The sequence below is a fragment of the Nilaparvata lugens genome, chromosome 2 (genome assembly GCF_014356525.2).
Source record: "Nilaparvata lugens isolate BPH chromosome 2, ASM1435652v1, whole genome shotgun sequence".
Taxonomy (NCBI): domain Eukaryota; kingdom Metazoa; phylum Arthropoda; class Insecta; order Hemiptera; family Delphacidae; genus Nilaparvata; species Nilaparvata lugens.
This window is the reverse complement of record NC_052505.1, coordinates 14853329-14875876: the sequence shown is the minus strand read 5'-3', so window position 1 is coordinate 14875876 and position 22548 is coordinate 14853329. Positions and strand designations below refer to the sequence as shown.

At 34.2% G+C, this 22548-nt stretch overlaps 1 protein-coding gene across 8 annotated transcripts; it reads left to right on the top strand.

Moving 5' to 3' along the window:
* Positions 1 to 2686: 2686 nt before the first annotated feature.
* LOC111055842 (microtubule-associated protein RP/EB family member 1) lies at positions 2687 to 22524 on the top strand. 8 transcript variants are annotated; one of them, XM_039420660.1, is made up of 8 exons: positions 2847 to 3020; positions 4025 to 4199; positions 5359 to 5465; positions 9004 to 9238; positions 12613 to 12722; positions 14840 to 14989; positions 17503 to 17546; positions 22042 to 22443. In XM_039420660.1, exons 2-7 carry the CDS (start codon positions 4040 to 4042, stop codon positions 17524 to 17526), a joined length of 786 nt encoding a protein of 261 aa, XP_039276594.1. In that variant the 5' UTR covers positions 2847 to 3020; positions 4025 to 4039; the 3' UTR covers positions 17527 to 17546; positions 22042 to 22443. The 8 variants fall into 8 exon arrangements, with proteins under 8 accessions (XP_039276591.1, XP_039276588.1, XP_039276594.1 ...); XM_039420661.1 differs by having other exon boundaries at positions 2852 to 3008; XM_039420659.1 differs by lacking the exon at positions 9004 to 9238 and adding an exon at positions 6428 to 6668 and having other exon boundaries at positions 2868 to 3020; positions 22042 to 22524.
* The last annotated feature ends 24 nt before the right edge of the window (positions 22525 to 22548 follow it).

Here is a 22548-nt window from a genome sequence, read left to right as displayed (position 1 = left end):
CTCAGAGCAGAGTTGCTGTAAGGACTGGAGTTCTCCATATAGGAAGTGTCAAACTTTTCCTGTCAATCCCAATAAAAGCAATCTGCATTCTTATTCATGTCATGAGGGTACTAGATCCCCAGAATAGAAACTCCTCACGCAAATTTGAGGTGACTGGAGTGGTCTTTCTATGAGTTTTTCCTCACATTTGTGAGCATAATAATAATAATAATTCTCTGTTCATAGCATAGTCATAGGCATGGTTACAAGTGAACAAGTCAAGAACATAAAAAACTGTCATAAGACAGGTCAAAAGAAAAGTTACAAGTCAAAACACACAAGCAACAAGACATACCAAGCAGCAAGCAGAACTGATTAATGTAAGAAGGACCTACTCACAGTCTGAGGATCACAATCATAGAACTCCCTCAGAGAGTAAAAGGGGTTCTCCTGAAGGAAAGCCCTCAGTCTCCTCTTCAAAACCGTCTCTGGCAGAGTTATGGCTGAAACTGGCAGCTTGTCCAAAATTCTAACTGGCTGGTTGATGAGGGTGCTCTGGGTCCACCTCAATCTACAATATGGCAGGTCCAGCCTCAGCCTGCTTCTAGTGCTATGGTCATGTACATCACCCCTGGTAGGCAAAAGTATGAACACTGTGGAAGGTCTTCATAGCTGACCTGTAAATGAAAAGATTAAAAACATTGAAAATCTTCTCACTCACAAAGAGAGGCCTACAATGTGCTAAAAATTTAGCTTCACAAAGAATAGTAGAACCTTGATTATTGCATCCTTGATAACCCTAGGAAAGGCTATCCTTGAGATATTCTTAGGAATTGAAAAATTTAACAGCCTGTGTTGAGGAGCTGTTGATGGCTCCCGCTTATATGTTTTGTGTTATCTACAGCTTGGCCTGCCTAGTATTGTAGACATGCACATTGCACCTTCTTGGCAGGTGCTCTAGGTTTCTCTCCACATCCAACAGCAAGCACAGTATGTATTGTGAGAATTTCAAGACTCCTAGAGAGTCCAAGAATGGCTCTATCCTTTGAGCCTTCTTCTTTCAAAGCAGCACATCCCAGACTGCCATCATGCTCCACGCTTTGTCCTGAAAAACATAACAACAGAATACATATTGTATTCTGAGCCATAGCTATAGTAAGATCCACGTTATAATGGCAGCATATAAAGATAGGAGAATAGCAATGCCAATTCTCTGCATCAATTAATTATATTTCTACACTGTCAAGAACATAATTGGCATCGTTGTGGACCTAGAGAAGGATAGTACCACCGGCTTTGTAGAATGATAGAAAAGGATAGCAAAACCAAAGTTGATCAAATACTGTCATTATTGTGTGGACCTCACTACTGTATAGAGAGCTTTCTTGTAGGATCCTGTGAGATCACTCAAATGTTGTGGACAGTTATCTACCATAGGCGCATAGCATTGATAGACCACAGCTTCGACAAACCACCAAGCTGTGGTGGCAGGCCTAATTTAATTTTGTCGAAGCTATGTCATGTTGGAGCTGTGGTTTGTCAATGCTATGGTGGTTTCCCACTGTGGACAGGTCACACAGCACCTAGCTGACTGAACCTTGTTCCTCAAAAGCCTTATAGATTCCATCTACCAGAGAGAGTGTGGCTGTTGTGGTTGCCCTTCCCATTCTAACACGAGGAGGATCCTCCTTGTTCTAACACGATGCTGCATTTCTCACTCTCAAAACAGGCCATTTTTCTCCAGGTGTTCACTCATCAGCAACATCATGGCTGTCTCAATGTAGGCACAATTGACACAGGTCTGAAACTTGCATGGACCTCAGGATCAAAAAATGTGATTGAGATTTTGAGACAGCCAGGGTATTTTCCCTCTTCTAGACAGGAGTTTGCTAATGGCCAATGGTCTTGCTGTTGTATCCATGATGCTCTTCAACACATACCCAGAGACGCCATCCTGGCTATAGGTAACTTAAAACCTGCTGATAATTTCCATCAGGTCCTCCATGCTTAATGACCTGAAAGAATAAAACTTCTGTGGAGACACAGGCAAAGGAAAGTTGGGATCAGAAGTAGAGGCTGAAATTCCATCCACTAAACAGCACTTCAAGAACACTTTATTTACCTGATTCCAGCTATGCCTACACTTCGTTGATACATCTCACTATTGATAGTCACCAATGATGTTCCATACTATGTTACCTCACAACGGTTTTGTGACTCATCAACAAATATAGCATTGAAGTCTTTTTTGTATTATTCAACTCAATCCCATCAATTTACACCCTGGTAGTTCCAGTATTCGGGACAACCAGGAGGCAAACAACTGGTGGGAAAGCCAACACTTTGATGGGTGAATCTCAGGATCGAAACAGCCATCGAAGATGAAGAAGAAGAAGAAGTTCCAATATTCGGCTCCAAGCATTGAAGAATTTACTTTATGTACTGGTTAGAACAACAATCAAATGTGCTCGAGCTCTTGATTCAAACAAAATTGCATATTCAAATATGGGATAAATCAAACTTTATTTATTCCGTCAGCAAGCCATGTAAAAAGAATAGCAAAACTTAATATTGTCACACTCAAATCAGTTGTCGAATAGCTTTTGAAACGGATACTCTCCAATCGAGCACTTTTCTAAACTAGTTTTAATCAATGTGGGGTGGACAAATCATGTGATTATTAGAAACCAAACAATGATATAAGAGCAATCGAGCTTCAAATTGATGTTTATGGAAGAGAATTGAGCGTTTCTTTCATTATATATGGTAATAATTCTCAAAATATCACATTTATAATAGATTTTTATCATTATACATGAAAATCTTAAATGTTCATGCCATATAAATAGTGTAGGCATACTTCCGTTCAGTAAACAAAATCTATGACATGGTGATATCACTGTTTCAGTCGGATGATCTCACACACTGATGTCTGGACTTGTCTTTTGAGTTGGTTTATAATAATTGGAATTAATTAATGCATCACTTCGGGATTTCTTTAAATTTACTTTCAAGTCTTTAATATCAAGGCAAGATCAATAGTAAGTAATGCTATAAATAAATAATTAGTTCAAATAATGTAGGAAAATTTAAAACCGGCATGCTCTGTTGGAGGGTCAAGGCTCTATATTCAAATCTGAATTTTTATTCTTATTCAGATTTTTATCTACTTCTGGCATAGCTTTTTCATGTTTTTATTACGCTATTCGTAATGAATAAATTAAGTATTAATTATTTGTCTATTCTGAGGATACTTAATTCTATATTGAATTAAAAAATTTACACGAAATAGGTTGAGAGGCTAATTCGGCCATTAACCCTTGGTTTTTTTAGAAAGTGTTTTTATTTTGTTTCTAGAATTTGTAAAGAATTATCATTCATTCATGTAAGTTATTCAAAAATATATTAGAAAATGCTCCCTAGCTGATTATTGTTTTTTCTATCATGTTCATTATTTGAATCACTAAATCGATGTTCTGCTCTTTTAATAATTAGGTTATCCATTGCAACAAATTACAAAGGAATTTTTTAAATCTTTGTACAAGTTTAATTGATTGGAATCATTCTTTGCGCTCGATACAACCAATCTTTTTGTTTAATTCATCAATTGAAGTAGATTAAGTACGAAAAAATAGAAGTGTCATAGAAATAAGCTTAGGCCTACCTATTGACTTAACTGTAGTTGTGCACACTATGCACCAGCAAGTGCAAGTTTAGTATTTTTAAGTAATCTTGGACTTGTTTTTTATTTATATGCTGAACTATTAGCATTCTCAGCATAGCATACTGAGCTTTGACCTGCTGCTGTGTGCTCACGCTGCTGCATGAATAGATGTATTCAAGCAAAAGATTTTTTTCCATTCAGAAATATTTTCTGGATGACTTAATAAGCCTTGTTTAATTCATGCTGCCATCTCGATAGGTTGTAATGTAAAAAGTAATGAGTGATAACTCTTGACGCAACCAATTCGGCCTTGCTGGTATTGGTAAAAAAGACGGTGATTTAGGTAATTCATTAGCCTAATTGGTTGCATCTTCGTTGCAGAACACATCGTGAAAAATGGCTGTCAATGTATATTCAACTAACGTCACCTCCGACAATCTTAGTCGCCATGATATGCTTGCCTGGGTCAACGACTGTTTGGCGTCAAGCTTCACAAAAATTGAAGAGCTTTGTACCGGTGCTGCCTATTGCCAGTTTATGGATATGTTATTTCCAGGTTAGTAATTGATTAGAAGTCGCAGCTGAGTACTAATTAAAATTAAGCCACTATACTCTTGAATTTGGAAACCTCTTAAATCTATTTTTATGAAAAGTAAAAAATATATAAAATCTCAAAATGTACTATTTTTCCATTTTATGAGGGCAATAAGGGGGTCTCCCTGGTAGTGCTGTTATTTAACTTTTCAATAAATTAATGACATATTGAAAGAGTTCTATTGTCACAATGTAGCTGACCAAAATCTCATCCTAAAGAGTGGTTTTTGTTTGTGCGTAAATGCCGTCGTCGACCATGACAGGGTGAGGTTTTCAGAGTGGGTAGATTCCAATTTGTCTGAATAACCTAAGAGATAATGTTCAATTATATTTTAATTGGGCAGGTTGACTTTTCAATGGAAATATGTTAATATTACGGTATTCGACATGTTTTGATTCTTATGATTCTTAGATGATAAACACAAATAACGAAAATTAATTGGATTAGCTGTTTTAGCACACTTGAAATTTGGACAATATGAATGTATTTAGACAAAAATGCCTGTCGTCGTAGACTGCGGAAGTTTACGCGCAAACGAAAACCCAGCTTGATAGAAAGGTTAGATCGCAATCTATTTCAAAGGAGCATATGATACGAAAAGGAAATATTATACACAATACTTATTCGTTGAAAAATATTTTCAGAATAAAAGAGCTACACATGTGGATACGAGGATACGAAACACATATTTTTAAATTCAATTGATGATTTAGAATAATTTTGTTAGGTTTATGGCTTATTTGTTTTTAACAATTTTGTTACTTTCAATTCCAGCAATGAAATAATAATAGTTATCATATATGTTATTTATTAATATATGTGTGCGTATATCTTCCTTCATTTTTCATTTTCATGAATCTTCGAATTCAGATTTAACTGTCCAATTCTTTCAATTCAATCCTATCCATAAGACTGATTTTCAGTGTGCATAATGACAGTCAACAAAGTCTATAATTTTCCACTCAATAATTTGGAATCATTCCTGTTGATAAGACTTAGAAATGTTGATCTTATAGAATTATTCAATATGATTGTATAAAATTTGTATGTGTGCGATAAACGATGTTTTGATTTGATGTAAGTTATAATATAATGCGTCGATTTCCTTTCTTCTTTACAGGAAGTGTAATTTTGAAAAGAATCAAATTCAAAACAAATTTGGAACATGAATACATACAGAACTTCAAAATTTTACAAGCAGCATTCAAAAAAATGCAAGTAGAAAAGGTAAGCTAGAAATTAATTTATTTCAGTGATCTTGTGTTCAATAACTTGAGGAATATGGGAATCGGTTGAGTTAGTCTGGTAGAATATTTGCTTTTCTTATCCAATTTATCAAGAGTGAGAGAGACGTGTCACGATTGTAGAATTAATCTCTAGTTGATAGATCGGAAGGGTGTAGCACAGAAACTTGTTAATTTTAAAGAATACTTCTGAAAATAGAATATGTTCTGTATTTCTTCCAAATACATTCATGCAGAAAACATAACGGTTGATATTGCATTATAAATCACTGCTATTCCATACAATAAAATTATTTTCTAGGTATCAGTGCAATAAATATAACATTTTATCAATTCGATTAAGTCTCAGGAATGAAAATATATTATTTATTGAATGAAGCAAAAAATACAATATTCAGAAAAAACCAGGCTATTGCCCAAAACTTTTTCTGTTTCTAAATTTTGTCTCCAATAGAAAAGTAATAAAAAATATCCATATTAGTTTTTTATACAACAGTTGATCTGAAAATTCCACAAAAGAATAGAACTATCAATTTTAATTTTGGATGGGTTGATTATAGAACTATTGAAAAACAAAACTAACTTCAAATTCACAGAATGTAGAATTAAAGCACATACATTTTGGGCTCATAAATACCGCGTGCACCATCGCTACTATACAGTATAAGATACTATTATCATATTATTAGACTAGAATTTTGCTGTTTCAACATAAACTTGTCTCGAAAAATTTCGCTGGGTCTAATTTCTCTTCCACACCTCTTTAGAAATCGACGAATCATTCTATGTAAGAAAAAACTACATACTTTCACTGAGGTGGAAGAATTTTGAATGTATCTCAGGTTATTCCAGTATACAAATTGATAAAAAGGAGAATTCAGGATAATTTTGAATTTCTTCAGTAGTTTAAAAAGTTTTGTTGATGCGAATTTGAATGTTTTCCAGGTTATTCCAGTAGACAAATTGATAAAAGGGAGATTTCAGGATAATTTTGAATTTCTGCAGTGGTTTAAAAAGTTTTTTGATGCGAATTATGACGGCAGAGAGTATGACGCGTATGAGGCGAGAGGCGGAATGACGCTGGGCAGTGGAGGCGGCATGTGCGCCGAGATGGGGGGCTTCCAGGCGCCGCCACTGCCCCGCCCCCCTGCCAAGGCGCCGCCCCCGCGCGCCATGCGACAGCCTGGTATTGCCATTACCGCCGCCTTCCATCATCCACCCGCTATCAGATCTCTTCAGTTCACTATTGCCAGGTCATTAGGCATCCCCTTTTCAAATTCAATGATTGGCTCTTGAATGCTCTTTTGGTGATGGAATCAATTCACACACACCGTATCCGGATATTAAATAATACTTTTTATGTTTTTTTAGGCTAAATGCTTCGAAAGTAGGTCAACTATTGGTTAGCATGAATTTGACAAACGGTAACCCACTATTGCACAATTTTCCAGCTATCGAAAATTGAGATTATAATCTTCTGTTTTTCTTCTAGTTCTGGTGAAAGATTAAAAACCCATCAATATTCTCTGCTGAATCTAGTATAGATTAGTGCACCTCTGAACTGAGAAATGTTAATCCAATATTCGTAAAATAATCACATAGCTTTATTTCTTTCAGCAATAATAATAATAACAAGTAACCTGGTTGGCTCAGGTCTGGTGTCAGAGTTTTCAGGTCGCTCTTGATCAATTTCAGGGCCTCTGACATGACCTGAATAGTAATTTAGAAATTGAATAGTATAGTGAAGTTTAGTTGGCTCAAAGTTAATGCTGAAGCGTACTTCAATTCAGAGTTTCTAATCATATAGACTATTGGAATTTCTCATTAAATTTTGCTTCAAACACACTTTTTATTTATTATTTATTTATTTATAAGGTTAGCAAAAAATTTTGACGGAAGAAATAATATATTCACTCACTGAATGATCGAAGGTTGTTTTGCCTAGTGTAAAGCTGGACTCTCACATAACAGTGTCAGTGAACAGTAAAAATATAATCCCCACAAGTTCTAATTGAACTATTGGCATTCAATCTGTCAGAGCGTGTTTGAATAATCCCATTAGAACTTATGTGAATGATATTTCCACTGTCACTGTTGTGTGTGAATACAGTTTAAGGCAACATTCTACTTTCCATAAGAGAATAAATGCCTAACCTTGTCGCGAGGTAACTAACTTTCATCATTGTTGAAAGTTACTCATACTGAGTGTAAGCATTTCGACGTAACATTTTATTTTTGTAGTTATTTGTGTCCAATTTTATCTGTAAAGAGGACACAAAAAAAAATTCGTAAGGCTTTTGTTGGTGGGGAGTCCCTTGCGGGAAGGTCCCACCGCCTGAATATATAATTTAAGCCGTCAATGGGCCTTACGACTGTCATACTTCAGCCGGGACCGACAGTTTAACGTGCCCATCCGATAACACGGGAGTGATCTGGTTAAAAAACTTTTGGTATTGAGAGGGTTTGAACCCGGTATCTCTATGCTGCTACGCAGGCACTCTATCCACTAGACCACGGATCACACGAAGGACACAAATATCTAGCTACTTGATCAAATAATAACTAATCGGTTTGAGCTTCCCATCATTTGAAATCAAGTGAATATGATACCTTACCTTTAGGGCCAGACCAGAGCGTTTTCTTGAGCTTTTCAAGAGCTTCTTGTCCTGCCGACTCTAAAAACGCTTAATATGGTCTTAGAAAATTGATTAAAAGTCTGACCTTTATAACCGTTTGTCATTAGATTTTTAGCATGAGGTTTCCATCACCTAGAGTTCTATTTGAAGAATATAGTTATGATTTTATGAATTGATTAAAAAAGAAATGTTTTGTTGAACGTAATTGATGGCAACTTTAGTGAATGATGGAGAATCTGATAGAAGGGTGATGGATGGTGTGCGAAGTAGCTTGCTGGATTGGAATGCCCACTGCTTCTTTCATCCTAATCACACTTGCCTGGTCACCCAATCAATATTCAGTTGTTTTGTACTTTTGTTTTTAGGGCTACTGTTTATTGAAATACAATACAATTTATCAAGTACCCTTTATTTTATTACAACACAACTAGTTTCAACTCTTCTTCAAGTGTCAAGTTACACATGAGCGTTGTAACTAGTTTCAACACTTCATGAGCCATTTTCAAGTGTCTAGTTTCACTTGAAAATGACTCTTGAAGATTTTAAACCAATGTCAAGCGTCAAGTTTCACTTGAAAATGACTCTTGAAGAGTTGAAACTAATGTCAAGCGTCAAGTTTCACTTGAAAATGGCTCTTGAAGAGTTGAAACTAATGTCAAGCGTCATGTTTCACTTGAAAATGACTCTTGAAGAGTTGAAACTAATGTCAAGCTTCAAGTTTCACTTCAAAATGGCTCTTGAAGATTGATACTAGTGTTGTTGTAATAAACAAAAGGCTACTTGATAATTTTTATTGTGTTTCAGTTCTTTTTTTTCAATTTTTGCTTCTGTTGCATTTGTTGTTTCTCGCACAATTTTCTTTTATTTTGTTGAAATTGTTTGCAGATAGTTCCAATAGACCGATTGGTCAAAGGCCGATTTCAGGACAATTTTGAGTTTCTGCAGTGGTTTAAAAAGTTTTTTGACGCGAATTACAACGGCCAGGACTACGACGCACTGGGCGCGCGAGGCGGGGACCCGATGGGCATGGGTGGTGCGCCTAAGAGCGCCAGCAGCGCCCACGTGGCCGCGCGACGCGCCCCCCCTCCAGCCGCCACAAGGCCTACTGGAATGGGAATGGGTATTATTCGTTCATTTTATGTTCTCTTTTTGGTTTTCATTCAACAATGTTTTCATCCCATCAATAGGATACTTTACTTACAAAAAATATTTATCTTTTATTTATTTATTTTTCTATTTCTTTATTCCATCAATAGAAAAATTACATCGTAAAGAGGTTTACAGCTTTATAATACCTTATTGAATATTGATTGGTTACACGAACGCTACTAGATTAATAAGAAAGAAATAAGTGAACAAGTTATGAATATTCCCTCCAAACAAGTCGGGATCTTCAGCTGTAGAACCCCGTGTTAAAATCACACCGTTTTATACAATCAATTATAAAGAAATTCCCTTATTAAGAATTTTTAGAATCTGAGATCTACTTGTAGTTCTGTGAACAGTAGCCCTCACGCAGTATTCTCATCCACAAGTACCTGATTGAAACTATAGTTAGACCTTATGGAAGTACAGCAATAGACTGGCTTCTCCACACATCTGTGTAATCACTTGTCAGCTGATTTATGATGAATAATTCTATAGTCTGATTTTTACTCTAATATTGGCGTATGAAGGAGGCTCCTTTTTTACTTTTATATTATCCTTGAAATGCAAAATTTCCAAAACCTTGTATATACGTCGACGCGCAATTAAAAAAGGAACATACCTGATAAATTTCATGAAAATCTATTACCGCATTTCGCCGTAAATGCGCAACATATAAACTTTTAAACATTAAGAGAAATGCCAAACCGTCGACTTGAATCTTAGACCTCACTTCGCTCGGTCAATTACCTTTATTTTATAACCATTCTCATTGTCATTATGTTTTTGTGGCGAATAAAGATTTTGATTTTATTTGAACCGCCATCGACACAATAATAATAAGTTACTTCATACATTCGTTACAATTTTCTTAAAGTTCTTGATAAAATTTCTTCGAGCACAAAAAACTCTCATTCTATCATCATTTTTATGATTTTTTTCTTGAGAACGCCTTCATAATGTGAATACAACTTGACGTTGGTATCAGCCGCAATATACTCTCTATTTTATAAGATGACATCAAATTTTATGGTATGCTCTGTCACGATTAATTAATTATTAATCACTAAAACAACATTTGTCTCGAATCGCATTCATATAAGCAGCTCTGAAACTCAATCAAAAATGCATCTAAATTACTTATTCATTTAATTTTTGCAGCATCCATTATTATTTATGTATCTCTATTTTTTTGGCTGAAGCATGTTTACATGATGAACTGATAATATTTTAGTGGCTGTAATACAGCTTTGACCGCAGTCATAAGACGTTTCCCTATTCCTGGCATGTAGTCTGGCATGTAGCAGCTTCGATTAGATCTCGGGATTCATTAGAGATTTCCTTGTTTGTGCCGTCAAAACCATTTCCTTTTGATGAATTCGATTAAAGTGTATGCACTTGTAACTTGTAAGAATCAACTGGTGCGCGTTCAATGAATTATTAGAAGAGCTTTTCCGGCAAATGTTCTTGTACAGAATTATCTAACTTTAAAATTTATTCAATTATTTAATAATGCAATTTCAAGTAAAAGTCATAATTTATTTTCATTATTTTACAACATTATTCAGTAATGCAATTTTTGAAATAAAATAGCCTTGGTTATCGTTTTGCTATGGTTATCTCAGTTAACCCCATTTGTTATCTCAGTTTATTCTCTGTTAACCTTATTTGTTATCTCAGTTTTGGTACCTCGAGAAAAATATAAAAAAATTTTTTAATTAATTATATTTAAATTTAATTCTCTTGCAATATCAATATTTCCCACATCAGATAATTGTTTACTGCCGTAACACAAATCATTTAAGTGAGGTATTTTGGATTCGTAATCGCTGAGACGTGCATAGTCCAATTGAATGAAAAAGACTAAGAAATTGTCAAAAACCACTGATTTATTGATAATTAGAAAGACCGGTTTCGGTTATTACACCATTGTCAATCTCTGATAAACAAAGAAAGATTGTTTATCAAAGATTGACAATGGTGTAATAACCGAAACCGGTCTTTCTAATTATCAATAAATCAGTGGTTTTTTGACAATTTCTTAGTCTTTTTCATTCAATATGAATAATTACCACAATATCAACTTCTCAACTACACAAAAAGTGCATAGTCCAACTTTTTTATCATCATCTCATCATTTTTATTATAACAACCTCATCATCCATACTTGGGGCTCTTTCGATTACTATCAGCACAAAAATTATCCAATCATACGGAACATTCGCTTTTTTTAACACAATTATTATCAGAAATATCAATTCTATTTAATTCAGTAGGCCACGATATTCATATCTTGCTTGCTTTTCAATAGATTTTGACAGGATTTTATATTCGGTTGAAGTTCTGTAATCTGCTCGGTTGCATGCTATTCAATTCCTGTTATGTATACATTTTCGATATGCACTCATTATTGTAGTACTAGTAATGAAACGAATTTCGATCCTGGATAACAATCGGCTTAAGCTGGATTCCCTCTACGTGAAAGTGACCGGTATATTATCCCCATAAGTTCTAATGGGACTATTCACACTCAGTCCCATTAGAACTCATGGAAATTATATTTTCACTGTGCCGGTCACTTTCACTGACACTGATTGAGAGAATCCAGTTTATAGTGAGGTCCACGTTATAATGGTAGTGTTAAGAAAGATAGAAGAACAACGCTGCCTTGCCGGTGCCTTCTGTAGACGATAGATATCTGGTGTAATATTAACTGTTCATTCTTGTTTAAAATGATCAAATTATACTTTATTCGTCAATAATAATGGTTTATTTTCAATGGTTAACTAATACAGTTTCATAATTGAGATGAAATATTTTGTTAATTGATTATATTTCTAAACTGTTGAGAAACAATCTGGCAAAGTTGCATAGCTAGAAAAGGATAGCGCTTTCTGGTCGGTCGAATGATAGACAAGGATAAAGACAGAACACCAATGTTAATAAAATACTGCAAATCGTGGCCTCACAATAGATCAATATAGAGTGTTCAAATGACAATGATCAACTCTAGAATGTATTTAGCAATTGTTGCTGTAGAACAAGAAATTTTTGATTTTTTTCACTAGAGTTTTTTCAAGATTGCACCAATTTTTGTAGTACCTATGAGAGGAGAGATGAGTTTGGTAGTTGTACATTCTAGATAAAAGTTTTGTATTTATCTATTCATTTATTTATTACAATTGTAGCCTACAATCAATTTATTTATTACAATAAGTAAAATCACTTGTGGAAAGGATCAACAGGCTCAAGCATAAAACTGTTCCTATTCCAATTTAAACCATACACAGTCCAAAAATATTGGTTATGAGAGTGACATTCTAAAAGTGTTGTATGGTTGAATTGCAGTGCAGAGAAGTCAGCCGAGGGCGGCACCGCCCCTGGCCTCCGCCCCCGCCCGATCCGCCTCCGGAAACCACAGGGGTGATGGCGGCAAAATAGACGAACTCAACAGTCAGGTCAGAATCCATCCATTTATTTATGTTTATGGGTAAAATCTTTTATATTTATGGGTAAAACCTAATTGAAAGCTATTCAACTGCGAGACCCTTTGAATTTATTTTTTTCGAGAGACTTTGGCAGGTTGATTTATCACATTTCTGATCATTGTGCAATAAAGCGTTAGGCTGGTCACACACCGATTAGTGAAGACAAGACTAGTCACGTTTAGTCACAATACTTCACATAGTTGCTTATGGAGTCATTTATAATTGCAATGACTAATCAGTGTGTGTTGCGTCTTAAGCAGCAATGTGAAGTATTGTGATTAAATGTGACTAGTCTTGTCTTGACTAATCTGTGCGTGACCAGCCTTAGCCTCCATCCGTTTATATTTAGTGACTTCATTTCACACCTAGAATTTCACTCGGGGATTTCCATCATGCTCTGCAGAGGTCCATCTACGTTATAATTCTCAACTATTGGACTCTATAGCTCCTGGTTCAACATGGAGTTCATGCAAAGTTTATCACGATGCGACAAATATCTGAAACCGGGAGGCATATATGAGTTTATTTTGAATTACAATCCAATTGCGAAACAAAGGATATGCCCGTCGTGTGGTAATAATCAAACCCTGCAATCAAATTGTGAGTTGTCTGTTGATATGAATCAACGTAAAGGGAACGCAACTAGGTGCAACCCCGACTACTTGACACCACGTCAACCTGTCTCCTTTTAAAACCGGTTTGAGGGGACAGGTTGACGTGAGCCGTCCCCGTCTACTTGTCTCCTTTATGAGGAGGTGACAACTTGTCGGGGAGACATTCTGACGCGAGGGTACGAGGTGTCAGGTTGTTGTTTACGGTCGTGGCAAGTTAGCACCTTCGGTCCAGTAGGTGACAAGTAGTCGGGGTGACAACTTGACGGCAATGGTATATTTTTACGAGGGTACAGGTTGTCGCCTATGGCCAAAATGACCAGGTGTCAGGTTGTCGGGGTGATATCTAGACGGCGACCCCTTGAACTATTTCAATGGGGGCGGGCAGATGATTTATTGTGACTAGTAGCCATTCCATAGGCGTTGAAGTAAGAGTTCTCCCTTGACCGTCCCATGCCCCCATTGAGATAGGTTTCATCCATACTATTTGATCGGGAGAGAAAAGGATAACTTGTACTATCATCTCTCCCAAATTTAGATAAAAAAGTCTCAAATATGGAAATATGGTTATGACTTCACTTTTATAGAATTTAATCCATTTCCACTCAAAAACAACCCAAGTTCCAAAAATTAAAACATTTTATTACAAAAAAATGACAGATTGGGAGGGATTGACTAATGAAACTTGTTCGATCATCTCTCCCAAACTTAGATAATATTAGAAAAAAGTCCGAACTTGGGTTAAAGTGATTTTATTTTTCTAAAATTTAGTCCGTGAGAAGTAAATTTTCATATTTGAGATTCAATATTTTGTTAATTATATTTCTACATTGTTAAAAAACGATCTGTCAACGTTGCGTAGCTAGAAAAGCATAGCGAATGATGGACAAGGATAGCAACACCAATGCTAATCAAACACTGTCATTACAGCGTGGACCTCAGTGTAGAAAAATTTGTGTACTTGTGACCTCAGTGTATTTGAGAAAATATTAACTAAACGATCGGTTGAAGTAGTCGGCTGAAGTAAATGAAATAATGAATTTCATGTGATTTACACAGCTTGTTTATAGTTGGTATTTTTTAATCTTAGCTCAATGATTTCGGATTTTTTTTATATATTACGTTCCTGAGACTCATAATCAACATTTCTTCTTTCTGTCAATAGAAGGGAACCTCCCCAAATCCTTCCATTCGGGCTCTGTTAAACATTGTTCGTGATATAGATTGTGCAAATTTTGTTTATTTATGTGTTGAAAGTATTAACCTTGATTAGTGTAACCCATGCAAATATTTTCAATTAATTCTATTCATTAGAACTATTTATTATTAAGGTTCCTAAAGCAACATTATCTTATATTTTCTATCACTTGAAAATGACATCAATGTTGAAACATGTTGTGATAAAATAATTCAAATAAAGGGTACTGAGATTATTATTTCTATTACTATTTACAACACTGTCTTGTTTTCTTGCAGATGATGGACATGAAATTAACAGTCGATGGCTTGGAGAAGGAACGTGATTTTTATTTCTCAAAGCTCAGAGATATTGAAGTTCTATGTCAAGAACAAGACGGAGAAACTCCGTTCATAAAGAAGATCATGGCAATACTGTACGCTACAGAGGTGAGTTGATTTTCTACTCCAATAGTCTTCAACAAAAATTGGATAGTTGAAAGGATAAGACGTTGATGTTGTCAATACCACTTTCAACATCAACGTCTTATTCGTTCAATTATGGAGAAATACCACAACATCTTATACCATACAATCAAATATTATAAAAATTGGATAGGTTGACACAGATGAATTCAATTTATATATCATTACTTCATTAATCCTGTTTTTTAAGTGGTTCAAGTCGCTAATTTTTTGTGAATAAACAATGTTTTTGATGTAACCCCACAAGAAAAAATCACAAGGTGTCAGGTCTGGACTCCTTGGAGGCCACAGCATAGGTCCTAAAACTAAAATTACGGATTTTAATTCAGCCATCAATAAAACAAAAACACACTTTGCTTTATCTTCAACCGAGAACATAGTAACTCACTAAACTCACCGCAACAACAGTACAAGAACTGATGTTGAGGTTAGAACAGCTTATAAACAAACTTTTGGGTTAGAGGCTTTCAGAGATACCAATATAACATTTTAAAATTTCCCTACAATCTTCCTAGGAATTACTGAAACCGCACCATTCTTTTATGATAACCCGGTATTACGTTCCTGAGATTCATAATCAACATTTCTTCTTTCTGTCAATAGACGGGAACCTCCCCAAATCCTTCCATTCGGGCTCTGTTAAACATTGTTCATGATATAGATTGTGAATAATTTTGTTTATTTGTGTGTTGAAAGTATCAACCTTTATTAGTGTAACCCATGCAAATATTTTCAATTAATTCTATTCATTAGAACTATTTATTATTAAGGTTCCTAAAGCAACATTATCTTATATTTTCTATCACTTGAAAATGACATCAATGTTGAAACATGTTGTGATAGAATAATTCAAAAAAAGGGTACTGATATTATTATTTTTATTACTATTTACAACACTATCTTGTTTTCTTGCAGATGATGGACATGAAATTAACAGTCGATGGCTTGGAGAAGGAACGTGATTTTTATTTCTCAAAGCTCAGAGATATTGAAGTTCTATGTCAAGAACAAGACGGAGAAACTCCGTTCATAAAGAAGATCATGGCAATACTGTACGCTACAGAGGTGAGTTGATTTTCTACTCCAATAGTCTTCAACAAAAATTTGATAGTTGAAAGAATAAGACGTTGATGTTGTCAATACCACTTTCAACATCAACGTCTTATTCGTTCAATTATGGAGAAATACCACAACATCTTATACCATACAATCAAATATTATAAAAATTGGATAGGTTGACACAGATGAATTCAATTTATATATCATTACTTTCTATGCTTTTTTGCATTAATGAATCTGTCCGTAGTAGACTGTTAAATTGTAAGATTACAATCTTGAATAATAAGAGTGGTCATCGTAGTCATGGTAGACAGTAAAGCTATGTGTAAACAATTCAAGGCGACAGCTGCTAATGCTTAGACCACACTTTTGTCGAGTTGTTCGCCAAATGGCCAACATGAGCGGCTCGCCATCCACACAGCAATGTGACCAGAAGACGAGCGTCCCATCAAGATCAGTGGTAGGCAGCCACTCGCCTTCGCTAGTCTCGTCTTCACAAAAATCGGAGCTAAGCGAAGGCGAGCGGTGGCATAATAGTATCCACATGCTCGTCATTTGCACTCTGCAAGAGTGTGGCGCCGGCATATCGTTGTCCATCTGACATATCCACAGTAATGCTATCCATTTTCATTTCTCCTTCAAATCGTCTTCGTCTTCTCATCTTCAAAACATTCAGTGAAATTGATTGATTGTTTTTATGATTCTTTACTCACATCACCTGCTTTTATTCCAATCTTTCTGATCCCTTTGTCCCTTAATCAGGTTTATGATTAGGTTAGGTAAAAACTATTCCTTTATAAGGAATCACAAGTCAAAATGTTAGCTGTGTTTTTTTTACTCATCGGAAGAACAATGTTGATGATTGAAGCATGATAAATTATCAGCAGTGTCTCTAATTATTAGTAGCCTATTGAAAAAGGAAAAATACTCAACTTACCTTTTAATATTAACCTAACAAAAATCTTTCCTGGTGAAATGTTTTCAGCCTCGTAAATACTCCTTCCAACTGAACTATTTTTCAGTTTGGAAATCAAGTAAAGAATAATTTGTCCCTTTTCTGTATAGGGCTACTTGTAATATTAATAGAATTGAAAATCTCAGTACCCTTTTTTGAATTATTTTATCGCAACATGTTTCAACATTCATGCCATTTTCAATTATTTTCAATGGCATGAATGTTGGAAAATGTTGTGATAAAATAATTCAAAAAAGGGTACTGAGATTTTTATTTCTATTTGAAGAATAATTTGTTTTCAAGTAGGCCGAAAACGAAATGAGGTCTCTAAATAACTGTTATTATTAAAATAAATTACGGATTAAGATAAAGGGGACGTGTAGCTTGATCATGTTGTGTCAAAAGTTGATTGTTTCTATTATTATTTGGGTTCACTTGAGTCTATTGGTTTGAATTATTTCAGGATAATATTGACGATTGTGATTGATATTTTACTAGCTGATGGAGGTAATATGTTTTGAAGCTTCAAACTCCTTTATATGTGTTTGTAGATTTTGGAAGTGTTTAAAGTTGAATGATATATTTGTACTCCTAATACTGGATAATTCATTTGAAATCTAGATTCCTTATTCATTCGTATTCTGAAGAGCGTGAATCACATTATATCATATCATGGGTTTCATACTGCACTTAACCTCATCTATATCTTCTTCCAATTTATATATAAAACTTGATTTGGCTACTGCTCGTTTCGAAAAGGCTAATAATAGTAATGGTGGTAATAAAATGTAGTATAGTACCTATAGTAATTAATTGCCAATTAGAATATTCAAAACATATTACAAACTCTTTATAATATGACATATCATTAAAAATATAATTAATTAAACATAATTACTCATACATATACTTAATAAAATTAAAATAAAATATAAAATCTAGGCATCACCAGCAAAAAGAAAATCTTTGCCGCTGGTGAGAGTTGCAAAACATTAAAAGAAAACCAAAATATTTCGAAATAATGCAGAAAGTTGAGGTTAAATTTAACTAATAATTACAATAAAAAAACTTTATAACAGCAGAATCATAAAAAATCAAACAAATATTGTGCAGAGAAAAGACTATAGAATGAGAATATGAATATTATTATATAAAATTATTAGTATAATAATGACATTATATATACATATATTAGTATAAAAATTTTTTCAGAAGTATTGAATAGCCATCTCAATTTCTTATATTGATTGGAAGAACATTTTATCACTAAATCGTGGATGTTCATCAATATTTATATTTCTGTAAAGAATCTGAACCTAAAACCCAATAAAATCACTAAATCCCAATGTACTTCCACACCTCATAAATGGGAATTTTTTGGTTGAATCACCCACATGATTTTAATTTTTTCATGATACTCAGACATACTGTTTATTGCTACTATTGCCTATTTTTTACTTCTCGACTTTAATATACATTACTCATGTTAAAAAATCGTTTATGGTGCGTACAGATATACGCGCCGCGAACATGAGCAATTCTCTTTCAATCAGCTGATTATATCTGTATTTTTAAAGAAACGGTAAGATACAGATATAAAAAGCTTGGCATCAGCTGATTAAAAGTAAATTTCTCATGTTCGCGGCGCGAATATCTGTACGCACCTTAACAATCTTGAAGATAATAACGATTCAAAACTAATCAATCTGAAAAATATCCTTGCTTTAGAGTCCTCTCCTCATTGTTAAACAGAGAGAAACAATATATTTGATCTTTCTAACGAATACACCTAAAAATATTTGTTTCATTTCTCACATAAAATGGCCGCTGTCTATCATGATCTACGATGACTGCATTCATATCTTAAAACTCTGTATGGATATCTTGTTTATAGTTTAGGAAAACTATATATTTAATGGGAAAATTCTCTTCTAACAGTATTATATCACAAAATTGAGATATCTCGATCATTGTGATTCATTTTGCTCTTAACGCTTTACCTTCCCAGTAAATGTTTAAATTATTATACTAGACAATAGTGCTCTGATGTAACTTCGGGTTTTGTCTATTTGTATTTGTGTTTTATGTGTACTAACTGGGGTATATATTCGTAGCATACCTTACAAATAAATTTATGTTATTTGAATGAATTAGACAAGATCCTCCTAGTGTTTAACCTCCTTTAAATCACTGTAGAATATTATATTTGTATATTAAGGGGCGTACAAACTTATGCGCCCCAAATACGCGTATTTCAGTTTTCATCAGCTGGTGCTATTCTTATTATATCACTATATGTAGGTTAAAGAGAAGACATCGCCCTCTTTTTATATTGTAAAGTGTATACAGGGTGTTTCAGAAGTAGTGTCGAACATGTTAGGGTATTGTTCCTGGATGATAGGAGACTACAAATAATGTCGTATTTTAAGTGTCCATAACTCAGCGGTTATCCTTATAGCTGTCATTTTCTTTTTTTCACTTAGGAATTTTTATCTCAAGAACGAAATGTTGTGTTGATTTGAAATTTGGCATGTATATTTATGCTATAAAGACTCAACTTTAATAAATTGAATGAAAAATTTTCGATATACATATTCAAAATGGAGGTCATTTTAAAATTTTGATTGCAAATTTCCCTAAAACCGTTCACTTACAGAAAAGCTACAAGAGACAAAAAAGTTGGCAAATTTTATCAAGATTTCAAGGATACCTTATTTATTAAGATTGGCCAAACAATAACAGAGAAATTAGATATTTTCGTACTGCATGCATTACCACTTTTCACCATTTAAACATTAATATTACATTTTTAATTCCAATTGTATTTAAGATGAAGCTTTGAAACTCGGTATGGCTCCATATGGCCATACAGCTGATTTTACAATGTTTTTCAGATGTTTTTCAGATGATGTTTGTCTTGTGCATTCATGCAGTACGAAAAGATCTAATTTCTCTGTTATTCTTTGACCAATCTTAATAAATAAGGTATCCTTGAAATCTTGATAAAATTTGTCAACTTTTTTGTCTCTTGTAAATTTTCTGTAAAGTGAACGGTTTTTGTGAAATTTAACATAAAAATTTCAAATACGACATTTGTAGTCTCCTATCATCCAGGAGAAATACCCTAAAATGTTAGACACTACTTCTGAAACACCCTGTATAAAAGGAATCGATCTATCTATTTGTACAAAAACAGTAAAATACGGATATAATAAGCGTAGCATCAGCTGATGAAAAGTGAAATGCGCGTGTTAGTGACTCATAAGTCTGTATGCATCTTTAGATGTGTATTAATATTTTTTACTCATTCATCAATGACCCTATTACCTTGGTAACATCACATTTCACTAATCCAAATTACAGTATTATTAGTGCTCTACCCGGTTTAATTACATGAATCTTATTGGAAATTTCTTCCTCTTTCCAACCATTATTTAGAATTTGATTCTCACTAATAGTTTTCTAGCTATTGACGTTTTTCAAAAATAACGAAGAATCGATATATCTCTGAAAAGGTCAATAATGAAACAATTCACTAGACATTTTTTGTTGCAAATTTCATCTAGAATCTATGTTATTCGGCTTTTACACCTTTCGTGAGACACTCTGTACATTTTCCTGGAGCAATAATAATTTTTGCTCATATCTAAAGAAGAGTAAAACTTCTTCTCCTTGAATATTTGAGATCTAAGAATGTTAAAATGTGCACACTGGAAGCCACCGGCCTCTGTTAATGCTAAAAATAATAATTTAATGTTAAATTACAGAGGGTGGCGCGCCTCCTGCGTGCTTTGAGCTTAATTGGTGCTCCGTCAGTTCATTTACGAATTATCATTATGATTGTTGATTTATAATAATTATTAAAGAAAATCACAATTGAATGCTGTAAATCACTTCTGCTTCGGCAAATATTGACTGCAAAAATGTGGACCCAACTATAGAACTACATCAACCTAATAGGAAATTGTTGAGGGGACTGTGGTTGCAGTATAAATTATCCAATAGAATATAGGCTTAATACATAATGTAGAATAATGTAAACGGTGTCTCACAAGGAGGTTTACACGTTTATTCTATATTAGGTGCCTATTCATGCACCGAACTTGATTAAATTTTACACAGTTTACAAAGTAGGTTCTGAAAATATTCTGGGAAAATTTCAGCTCCCTAACCTTCGTAGAAACATAATGGCGGCATATTGAAAATGTTACCAACTCGCTTCCTATAAAAACTACTTTCATGAGTTATTATCTTTGTTTACTAAGTTGCGTAAGTCTTGACTCATTTGATGGTACTAGAAATGGATCAAGCTATCTTCCAGCAAGATGGTGCTCCACCTCATTTCGCAAATCATGTCAAGCAATTATATTATTTAATAATAAACTTCATGGCCGTTGGATTGGTCGTGGGAGTGATTTTTTAGATTGGCCACCCTGATCACCAGATTTAACTGTTTGGGACTTCTTTTTATGGGGTTACTTGAAGGAAAACGTTTATACCCATAGCTTCAATAACGATGAGGAACTAAAATGATCAATAGAAGAGGAACTTCTCCGGATACCGCAGAGTTTCTTTTTGAGAGCTTACGAATCATTTCTTAAGCGCTGTTAACAGTGTGTAGCTGTGGATGGATTTCGATTTGAATAATTTTGGACTTAGAGGTTTTTCATTAAGCTATGTTCTAGTTTTTTATTAAAAGTCATATTCCCTAAAGTGCAACAATAAAAATATTTTATAAAACCAAAAACATCTTATTAATGTTCTTAAAATATTGTTTTTCAATATGCCACCATTTTGTTTCTATGAAGGTTAGGGAGTTGAAATTTGCCCAGAATATTTTTAGAACCTACTTTGTAAACGGCATAAAATTGAAAAATGTTCGGTTCATGAATGGGCACGTAAAATAAAATCAAACGTGTCAACCTCTTCGTGGGACACGATGTATGATGTAGAATAGAATCAGAATAAAATTATCTAATATTGTCACGTGATATTTGTGCAGGATGGCTTTGCTGCACCCGAAGAGATAGATGGAGAGGACGTCCATCACGAAGAAGAAGAATATTAATTAACTTCATCAAATGAGCACATAACATTGAAGTTAATCGAATTTGAATAAAAAATATCATTACACCTCTCCCATTACTAAGTATAAAATTGCATTGCCTTTGATCGAAAATGGGTTGCACATTCGTATTGCAACTCACAATGCAATCTTAATAATGTTGTATCGAATGCGCTTACTCTTCACTGTTTTCTTCTTATTTATAGACAGTATTTTAATGTTTTGAATTTCTTCCTTTTGTGCTGGTCCCCGGAAAAATATTTCTGTTGTACTTTCCGTGTGGCCAGTCATAGTTCGTATATAATCATTATTGTATTATTACATGAATAATTGCATTAATTATTGCTTGAATTTTATTTTTTAAGAATGTTTTTATATTAATCAATTATTGATTGCAATAAAGGTTTTGTAATATACTAATAATGATGTATTTATTCAAATGAA